The 10,465-nt window shown below is 44.6% G+C and overlaps 2 protein-coding genes across 2 annotated transcripts; one reads left to right on the forward strand and one right to left on the reverse strand.

The window, feature by feature from the left end:
- Positions 1-346: 346 nt before the first annotated feature.
- LOC108575797 (twisted gastrulation protein homolog 1-A) lies at positions 347-3,869 on the forward strand. The gene is made up of 4 exons (XM_017938692.1): positions 347-678; positions 2,814-3,027; positions 3,123-3,329; positions 3,407-3,869. The coding sequence occupies exons 2-4, from the start codon at positions 2,820-2,822 to the stop codon at positions 3,712-3,714; spliced, it is 723 nt and encodes a 240-aa protein (XP_017794181.1). The 5' UTR covers positions 347-678; positions 2,814-2,819; the 3' UTR covers positions 3,715-3,869.
- Positions 3,870-4,010: 141 nt separating this feature from the next.
- Positions 4,011-7,619, reverse strand: LOC108575821. The gene is made up of 10 exons (XM_017938726.1): positions 7,500-7,619; positions 7,128-7,274; positions 6,841-7,062; positions 6,690-6,765; positions 6,440-6,618; positions 6,109-6,364; positions 5,773-6,003; positions 5,629-5,709; positions 5,451-5,548; positions 4,011-5,319 (listed from the first exon to the last, which is right to left on the reverse strand). Exons 2-10 carry the CDS (start codon positions 7,227-7,229, stop codon positions 5,215-5,217), a joined length of 1,350 nt encoding a protein of 449 aa, XP_017794215.1. The 5' UTR covers positions 7,230-7,274; positions 7,500-7,619; the 3' UTR covers positions 4,011-5,214.
- Positions 7,620-10,465: the final 2,846 nt, after the last annotated feature.

The raw sequence follows: 10,465 nt of genomic DNA on the forward strand, positions 1-10,465 counted from the left end.
AAACCAGTCTCGGTCGGTTGGTAGTTCGGAGTGTCTAGCAGACTGCGAGAGCGGACTCGCTCTCTTCTTTTCCACCACCACCGGCTATCAGTAACCACCACCACCAGCGTGTTCGGCAACGACTTACGGTAACAACGGCAACGGTTGCAGCACCACCACCACCGCCGCCAACTCGCTTGGCTACCATCGCCAACACCTCCTTTTGCCTCCTCCTCCTTCTCCTCCTCCTCCTCCACCTCTTTGTTTCTCTCGGTCCACGTCCTTCCTTAATTCAGTCCAATGAGAGTCGCTCTTCGATTCGTCGCACCCGTCGCAGATCCGTTCGCCTCGATTTTCAGGATACCTTTTTTCCTCTCCACCGTTCGTTGTTCTCGCGACGGCCAGTGCGCGCCGCGGTTCCTCCAGACGACTCTTCGTCTCGCGATCGCGGTCCGGTCGTCGTCGTCGTCGTCATCGTCGTCGACGTCGTGCTTATCGGAGAAAGTGCGGAGAACGTTCGCAATTCCGTGGAGGAAATACGCCGCTGCATCTACGATAAGAAGGATACGCTTGACGGAGAGAACATGTTTCGTACCAGTCGCAACGCGAACCGGTTGCGCGTGCTTAAAATAGTTACCCGTGCATAGGTTACCGCTCTACCCACCGCTCGCTCGTTGGAATACGTCGCAGGACTGTTAGGTAAATATCGACAGATCTCCCCGTTTACGTTCCTCTTTTCACCATCAGAAATGATCGCTACCAGTGTAACTGCGCTTCGAAACGATTGAGCAAGATCTTGCAAACGAGGCAGCCGATCACCACCGACTACCGCGACGTTATTTCAATTCACCAGTCTGTTTCCGTTGCCATGCGATATCGGGATTCTTGCGAAACCGTTTATCTCGACCGCGTGCACGCATCTACAGTCGGCCATTTCACGATCGATCGAGTCCCCCTTTTCTATCGCTTCTTAGAAGAACGTGGAAGAGGCGACAGGTTGAATTCGTCGACACGAACGGACCGCCGAGTCCCCGCTTTCGGATCTTCTTCGCTTTTCGAACGATCGAGGATACGGAAGGGAAGTCTGTTCGATGTACCGTACACCGAGAATACCAAAAAGTGCATTCCTTTCTAGAAATACTCGCGCAGTTTGTATCGATCGTTCACGCATCCGTATGCCGATCGTCGCTTCTCATTGGACACGGGTTTTCGCGGCAGCGACAACAACACCAGGCCGAGTCAAGGAACTGCGAAAGAAAGGGACGAGTAACGAGAGAATAAGAATTCTCTTTTCGTTGGAAGATGAAGGAAAGGCCCTCGGCTAGCGACGCGACGCTAGGTAGATGTCTTCGAGGAAGGCGATTGCCATTTGTTATTGAAGTTATTCCATCGCCTCGGGCCAGAACAAGGCGAGGCTGTAAACGCGTCTCTGTCCTCTGTCCCTGGATGACGAACGTTTACATTTCAATACAGCTGGAATTTTTCTAAAACCATTCAGTCTCTAGTCGCGATGGCGCGGTGCCTGCATCGTGATTCCTCCGTTGCATAGGACATCCGCGGCATTTCAATTAGCCACTTGGACGAAGAAGAATTGCAGCTGTTTCTCCACGATTTACCGCCACGGATTTGCAATCGAACGATTCACCGTTTTCTTTTTCAACCTCGACATCCTACCGTCTTCTTCCTAAATTATATTGTTCGGAACTTTTGCCAGTTCCGCGAATGCAAAGTATTCGTGTACGCGTTAACCGGCCGCCTATGTGCGAAGCAATTAGCTCGCCGAACGAATGTTTGCGCAAATCAGAAGAGAAGGAATTCTCGAAAGATCTCCGGTCCGATCGGAGCGAAAAGCAGAGATTTAACCAAGTGGCGCTTGTCAGAGGTGGCGCAGGGTTACACGATCGTGAAAGGGAACGGGCAACGATTACCTGGAGAGGAAGTCGCGGTCGTAAAACCGATCGGTTCGGTACATACTCGTTTACAACTGCTACCTTTCGAACGTGTTTAAGTGGGGAGGGCTTCGGTTTCGATCCTGCCTGCTAACAGGACTAATCGCTCTGTTCGAAAATCGAACGCGTTTCACTTTTTCCTGCAAAGTTGCGAAGAAGCGCGAGTGCGAAGCCCGCGATAATTGCAGGTAACGTTCCAATTAGACGGGATCGACACGTGTAACGGGACGCAATTCGTAGGACGTGATTGTGCGAGATATAAATAGCCGTTTAATCGGCACCTTCTAATCACTTTTTGCAGTCACCTCTTCGCCTCCTCCTGTCTAGAATCGAATATTTTCGATCTTGCTTCACACTTTTCTCGATGGCTTATTCCTAGAAGATTCTACATACATAGGTACTACTAGTAACGGGTGGAAGAGGACCAGGTGGCGTGTTTCGAAACGACGTAGGATTAAAAATTCCTTGTTTTGGCACACGACCCCCTCCTTAATCACATCCTGACTCACGTTCATGAATATTCTTAATAACCTTAATCGAGCTTCATGGTCATAATCAACGTACGCGATTCACGGTCTACCGTAGACGCGTTAGCGGGCGGCGGCGCGTGTTCTTCCTCCTTTCGCGATCTTCTTATACGTATGTAGGTTGTAGGAAGTGGCGTAAATTTATCGTTGTTTTAATTACTACCGATAACCTTCTCTCCCGATACGTGTAAACTTGATACCCCTGTGTAGTTTCTATCGCTGGTACAATTATCTTGCAACTCTGGCCTCGGTACGCGTCTTATTTTGCTCGCGATCTGCGTAAAGAAGAAATCGCGTCCCATCTATCTATCCTGTATACGAGATATTAATGCCCGGTTCACGGCGTTCCTATCTTCAGAACACGATGACGAGTTGGAGCAGGACGCTAATCGTGGGTATCATTGGAATCTTACTTCTGGCGGCAACCACGAAGTACTCCGAGGCCTGCAACGAAGCGATCTGCGCGTGTATGCTTACGCAAAGTTGCAAGTGTGATCTTGTTACCTGTACCTGCTGCAAGGAATGCTTCTCCTGCCTTAGCTACCTCTACGACGAATGCTGCTCGTGCGTAGGTAAGCCGGCACTCCTAGTTTTTACGGTTCACCGACGATGCTCTCGAAATAAATCGTGGTATGTATTTCTTAATCGTACGTGTTTCCTCCTTCAGATCTCTGTCCGAAGCCGAACATCACCGACAATCCGTTGAGCAAAAAGTCTCACGTGGAGGATTTTAGCGAACCTGTGCCATGTCTGTTTCAAGCGTTAACAGCTGAACCGGATCCGCACGAACGCTGGCTTACATTCACGTTTCCGGTAGACCTGGACATGTCCCTCTTCACGCCCAAGCACGAGAAGGAGATTAAATATCACATGCGTGTGTATCCGTATGCGTTTATTCCCCGAAAATTTCTCGCTTCTTATCCTACCATCTTTCTTACTTTTCTTGTCCAGAGACCGCCGAGGAGGAAGTGCACCCGCTGAAACCGAACGTGAAGACGGTGAACTGCACCGTTGCGTTTATGGCGCAGTGTAACTCTTGGAACAAGTGTCGGGCGTCTTGCAAAAGCATGGGTGCTACGAGTTACAGATGGTTCCACGATGGTTGCTGCGAGTGTATAGGAGACACCTGTATCAATTACGGAATCAACGAGTCCAGATGTATACACTGTCCGTTGGACAAAGAAGAGGACGATTTGAAGGATCAGTACGACGACTACGGTCAGGACGAGGACGATTTGGCGGAGGACGAGATCGATTAACGTCCCACGTTTTCTCCTCTTCGATGTCCTTTTCGATGCCGTATTTCAAGAGTTGTGTCGACGATGCATTCCCGGTGACGATATTTCTCGCGAATCGAACTGCGAATAATCACGTCGCTTGTACTCTTTGCTCTTCGTGAAATTCGTGAGATTCGACGACGCATCGATTTTTAAAAACTGCATATATGGTTTTATAAAATTGACGACCGTTCAGTGCTTACGGAAGGACTTTTTTTTTTTTTTTTTAAACAAATATACGATAAGTGTGATGGACCTAGTTCCCTTGAAAAGGGAACACGCTCGTTGCAACATGTAATTTAAACGATCACGGTCAGTAAGGCTGAAAGCCATCGACTGTAGACGCATCTAATGGTATCGCGTTTAAGTTTAGCTAAGCAGACGCAAGAAGAAACCGCGGCCAGATATAGCGGCGGTTAGGAACTGACTGGTTTCTAGCGTGACTCCAGCGGCATAGCACGCGAAAGGTCACCGCTCGTTTTTAAAACTGTCGAATATGTATGTAAGTAGCCCCCTGTAGTGTCGAATGTTTTATTTTTCTGTGCCATATGAATCAAATTGTATACATGTATTAAATCACTCGCAACCGATTGACGCGTATACTCTCTATACGTCAATTATAATATATCGTTCGGATAAAAACCGTTCTCCGTGTTCCTCTAACGTCTATCCCCCTACCACGTGTTTCTCGAATCAGTTCACGTCTATTGAAACGATAAAAGCCAGGCTTATGGTTGAACGACAGCGTAAGAACGGCGGTAAAAGAATGATAGGGGGGTATGCTCTTTAGAGGAGCACAGATCGTTTGTACGATCGATCGACGATGTGCACACATGATGAATAATCAAATCACAGGGAATGTAATTTATACGATATGGTTTAATACTGCACTTGGTTTATGCCAATGCACGATATGGAGACAGTATGAAGGAACGAATAGGAAAATGTTCAACTTTTTAATTTCCAATTCATGCGGTTATATATATATATAACAACATTAGAGTAATATCGATACTTAAAATTCCATTAAAGCTTTACCATATTGAACGAAGAGTGGAACTCGGGAACAAAATTCCGGTAAAAAAAAAAGAAAAAAAAGAAAAGAAAATTACGACGAACAATTTTCCCCTGAAAATTATCGACAGACTAGAAAGGGGAAACGGAACCGACAGCAAATAGTCGTTCGTGAATAAATTACCGCAGACAATCGAAAACCTTCTAGTTCGCTCTATTCTTCGAATGATTACGTACCGATCTATCGCGCGATATACAAACACACTCATTCAACTCTACTTTGTTATATTAAACATCAAATGCCGCGTTTTACGCGTCTTTTCAACGATATCACGCACATTAACTCGTATATGCATTGTTAACGCGCGTTACTGCATCATCACGCTTATAAATATAATAAAACGAACGATTTTGATCGCTCTCGTTTAATAAACGGCGATAGCATTCGAAAAAAAGGAAAGAAAGTATTTATACGGGTGGATGTTCGTCTTGCGTTTCATTGCTTTCCGGTAATTTAATGAAAGGCAAATCGCTGCCGATCCACATTGAATATAACTGAGATCTCGCGCATTCCTGAAATTGTTAATGTTAATTATTTTAAATAAATACTCGACAATCTTTCGTACATCGAAGCTAATATATGTGTACAAAACCATCGTTGATAATGATAACAATAATCATTCTAATATATAATGATGCATTACCCCACCACCAGCGCTCTCGGAACCTGAACGACTATGGGCTGATATGCAAGAATCTGTCGAAGAGCTGCTTTTTCGTGACGGCAATACGTCTACAGTGCCTAGTAATGGGAAGATCAAACGTTATACACGGTCCCCTATGTGTGTGTATGTTTCTTTTGCTTAACGTGTACCAACTCACCAAGTTCGACTTCTCTATGATCGCTATGCGAATGAATGCTATCTTTGCTGTCCCCGTGACTACCACTGGTTCCACTTTGTTCTATACAATGTACAGTAAATAACTTATTGAAGTAACAACGAACGAATAAATTTCGAATTATACCTGAATCTCTATGCTCTCCACTGTGCACGCTTTGATCGCTCTCGCGTCGTCCCGATTGATCAGAATGATCGCTCGAGTGAGAATCGTGCGGCCAACACCTCGAAGAACCAACTTTACGAGATCCTGTCCAAATAGTCGGATCGTAGTTTGACTCGAAATTGCACGTTGTTAAAGTAACGCCCGGAATATGCTGGTTAGTATAGGCAGACAACTGATTTAGAGGCCTAACTCCTATACGAATATTAAGACAATTCAACGTATAACAAGTTTCATAGGTAACAATTACCGTTGTAATCGAAAATTCTAACAAAGAATATTTACTTTCTCTTGCAATACCTGGTTTACAAGAAAGCAATTGAATTGCTTCTTGTAAGCCATCTTGACTAGCCATGGTAGATGTTTTCCATATTGTGTCTGGTGTAGTGGATCTACTTCTGTCTTGTTGAGGAACCCTTAATCGCGATCGAACATCTTGCCGTGGCCAATCTGTAATATTTCGACAGTCCCATGGCATAGACCACCTTCTCATTGCACTCTCCGAAACTTCACCCGACATTTCCGCAGCTGCAGTTTCAGACCATCTCCTCTGAACCTTGATGAAAAAGATTGTCAAGATGTTGCGGAACGTAAACAGGGGAAACAGTGTACAGGAAACCCCGAAAATTACCTGCAGAGGAAATAAAGGATACGGTAAAGGTGATCTGTGACAATTTTGTACAGCCTGTTGCGCAGACGACGAAGGTACCAGTGGTGGTGAACTGTACAGTCTTTCGAAACACTGCTGAAGAGAGGCGATGTCGCATTCAGCGGTACCACTTTGAGAACAAGAGCATTCTGCCATGCCTCCTAAAGAAACCATTACACAAGGTATGGTAAAAGGAAGGGCACGTTAAACAGTGGTACATTTCACTACTTACCTAGACAATCACAGCAGGCAACACAAAACTGATATTGTAGATTTATAAATGTCAATAGATTATCTCTAAGTATATCCTAGAAATATAATATTGCTAGAAATTCTAACGGTACTTTTATAACGCACTTAAACTAGCTCAAAGTGATACATACGTGCTTATCCCCTTCGTTTTCTCTTGCTTCGTGGTCTCTTAATGCAGAGATAATATGATTCTTTACCGTATTGCTGGCTACATAGGTTGCTCTTGTGAGTTCTTCCCAACCGGCCAGACACTGTCCTGTTAATCTATATTGTGCCAATGTATCATGAGCGGACAAAAGTGTTTGCAGCGACTGAGCTAACTTTGTACCTGCCGTGCATAGGCCATTGAGAGTCTGTGTAAAAAAAAATAATTTGCTTATGCATTCCTGGATGTAAAAGTTAATACATATACACAAACCTGTAAGTACACTAGCCAGTTACCAAGACATTCGTTCACTTCAAGCTGAAGTTTAGGTACTTGATTGTCGTTGGACTTTGGTTCTGTTCCACCTTCTGCCATATTTACATTCTTTTAAGTCTTGGATTTTATAGCAAATTTACTCACCTAATTGTATAACAAAATATAAAAATCTTTTACCTTTGTTACTAGAGATTACCTTTAAACACTGTGATTAAAGAGAAACGTGTAAACTACAGAAGGAAGGTGGTGTAATAATGAATGTACAATAACGATAACGTTTTAGAATAATAATTTTATTGTAATAAATAAAACGTTAAGGATTGGAAATAACAAATGCGATAACAAAATGTTCGTAAATCAGCCACTTACATGTTTTCTTGTTACACACTCGGTAGATTCTGAACGCTAGATTAGTAGAAGAAATCAGGATCACAGATTTCGCGTTGGTCGCGAAGCACAGCTATCGGCACCATTGCAACCCGTCTCGTGCATGCCTCAGCACTCAAATTAAACGATGCAAAAACCGAAATGAATCCCGCGTACGCGGTTACGCTCATCTGTAGTTGTATCTTTCAACGAGACATTTAATACGAAATGTCTTGACCAGATGCCGCCATTTGTACTCTTACTGTACGAAGAGTCGAACAACCTCTCGAGCCTAGTGAACTCACAATCAGTGACGCGCAACCTATGCTTCAAATTTTCTAATGGAAAGTACAAAGTATATCTGTAATATTATTTAATCTTTGTTCATCTCTTTTTTACACTTTCGCCGTATATTTTCACGGTAAAGAGTACCGTGTTTACACATTTCTTTAAACATAACAGTATCTATCGTAGTATTTTCAAATACTGCAAGTGCAAGTGTACGACATTAATAAACATCTGCATGAAATTAATGTTAATATATGGTAATCGGCGACGATAAACGTAGAATAGAAACTTTCGCTGGCGGTAAAAGAGAAGAATTTCATTACAGCTAGTTTGGACATCAACTGGAGAAATTTTTGGGCACCACTGTTCTAGACCAAACTTGTCCCAAGTTGGCTCGAGCAAGCTGCATCATGTTTTCAGCACACTTTCTACACAAATTAACGTTTAATCATATTATCGACGTACAAGTTAGTAACGGGTCACGGTAAGAAATCTTACGATTTACCGACGTGTACATTACGCATTCTTTAAAAACACCCAATTGTCATCGGTCTATCCTTTGAAACTTCTTTGTCGCGCAGAATCATCGTAAAGCGTTTGCAACTTTCAACGATACACGTAAGAACGAGATATTATTAAAAAAGTCCAATAGTACCACGATGAATCAGCACGAATGAAAAGAATGTAAAAAATGATCTCGATTCGGCGTGAAATATCTGACAGAAAAGAAAAGAAGACCATCCCTAACGACGATTTCTTAACGTTCAATCTCGCGGATCAGGTCGAGGTAAGCTCTGTTTAAACGGAATAGCTCGTCTTCTCCTGTTGGTCAGCCGAATCGTCGCGTCTTTCGTTTGTTTGAGAAATCGAAAGAAGACACGAGGCTCGGCGAGGTGAAAGGGGCCCGAGAGCGCCTGGTGACGTAGATCGCGGGTCGGAAGGAGGGAAAAGAAGAGAAAAGGAGAGGCGAGAAAGGTTGGAAGGAGAGAAGTGGAAAGGCGATCGCGCGCGAGGGACACGGAGGCTGAGGTGGGGAGAGTGATGTGGTAAGAGAGATAGAAGGGAGGGGCATAACGGTAAAGTCGGTGTAACCTTATAGCAGTGTTTTTCAATACTTTTTTTCTTTACTACCCTTTTGCGGTGTCCCGTAGGCACAATGGGGTGATTCTTAACGCGTGGGAGCTACTATCGTAATAAATTCAGGACCACGAAACAATAAAGTCCATAGAAACGTTCAGCTCCGAAAATCCATTGTCTCGCGACTCGCGAATTTTTTCTCCCTTTAAGAGAAGCATTCGTTTACTTATAGACTGTACAGACAAATGGGTACCCTTAATTGAAACGTCGTCTAAATTTGTCGCATGTTTTTCGTCACTCTCTGACACACATTTGTCACTCAGACAGAGAGAGAGAGAGAGAAGTAAGGGAAAAAAGGTGGGGGAATGTACAATATCAATGTAAAGAGGGAGATAATGCAGTCAGCGATGTGAACGAGAAGGAAACATTTTTTACGATAACAGATAAGTTACTCCTTTCGAGTAGGTGTTTTTGGGAAACACTGATTCGCAGTTTGGTCGTCATCGATCACGGCCGTTGGCTTTTCGAAAAAAATGACAGTGGGCAGCTGGAGGATTTCATGGAAACGTCCTCGCGGGACGATTACACTACGCATCGATCGTACACGTGCGAGCCACGCACAAGGAAGCAATTACCTCTTCTAAATCAATCGTTACCCCCGCGGAACCACTCCGCTAATGCACAACTTCTGTAATCGTGTGCAAGTAAAAGTTGTTGTAGGCTGTTTTACCTTGGCAGCGTTACAGATACGAACAGCGTATGTACGTACACGGTGTGATAATAATGTATCGCGTTCGCGGAGAACCGCGGCAATCTTCTCGATCTGGGGAGTGTAGACTGGAGGTAGAGTCGAACGATGTCATTTCTTCGAACGATCGATAAAACTGGAATAACAAGTCGCTATTAAGGTACGAATATCGAGTCGGAATAGAGCTGACTCCCCACGTGGAGAATAAGGAGTTCTAATTCTGAGTGGAACTAACGCTTGTTCAATGGGGGGGGAAAGAGCGGCAAGAAAAGTGCGGTGGTGTAAGCTATTCTCGTTTGCCGATTGTAAGGCGAAAAGTGGAGAGGAACGTAGTCGGGCATAGGTTCCCCCATAGTAGCCGGTTGGATGCACGGTACATGCAGCCACGGTACACCGTACTTTCATAATGTCGAAGGAGTACAAGAGACCCGAGGCCTGTGGCACTCGACGGACGGCTAGTGAAGGGAACGGATCGTGATACTCGGTCGATACTCGACCAAACGGTGAAGAAAAATGCCGTCCGAAAGTGGCGTTTAACGGTGTTCGGTAAAAGGTGAACCGATATTTCCCGCAGATCGATCGAATTACCAGTGATTTTCGAGCAACAGACGCCTCTAACGGCGGAACTGGAGGAACGGTTTCGCGGTGCCCGTACGGGCAACGAAGACACGCTTCCGATCTAACCTGGTGGTGCCGAAAAGTAACGGGTCGAATGGATTGGGTGAAACGATGAAAGGGACGATCGCTTGGTTACTCGTTCGATCTGTGAAAGAAGAAGACGCTTCCGTCAATTAGATCGTAGAAGTTTCAGTTTGGTTCTCCGGAATATACGTATATTCTCGTTGGGGAAACGAGG

Source organism: Habropoda laboriosa, unplaced genomic scaffold (assembly GCF_001263275.1).
Source record: "Habropoda laboriosa isolate 0110345459 unplaced genomic scaffold, ASM126327v1 scaffold243, whole genome shotgun sequence".
Lineage (NCBI taxonomy): Eukaryota > Metazoa > Arthropoda > Insecta > Hymenoptera > Apidae > Habropoda > Habropoda laboriosa.

Bases quoted from the DNA above. Each gene is read 5' to 3' on its own strand.
- LOC108575797 (XM_017938692.1), top strand. From the start codon at position 2,820: ATGACGAGTTGGAGCAGGACGCTAATCGTGGGTATCATTGGAATCTTA. The intron at 3,028-3,122 runs GTAAGCCGGCAC...TTCCTCCTTCAG, and splicing joins CGAATGCTGCTCGTGCGTAG to ATCTCTGTCCGAAGCCGAAC. The intron at 3,330-3,406 runs GTGTGTATCCGT...TTTCTTGTCCAG, and splicing joins GGAGATTAAATATCACATGC to AGACCGCCGAGGAGGAAGTG.
- LOC108575821 (XM_017938726.1), bottom strand. From the start codon at position 7,229: ATGGCAGAAGGTGGAACAGAACCAAAGTCCAACGACAATCAAGTACCT. The intron at 5,710-5,772 runs GTATAATTCGAA...TACATTGTATAG, and splicing joins TGGAGAGCATAGAGATTCAG to AACAAAGTGGAACCAGTGGT. The intron at 5,320-5,450 runs GTAATGCATCAT...TAACAATTTCAG, and splicing joins CCGAGAGCGCTGGTGGTGGG to GAATGCGCGAGATCTCAGTT.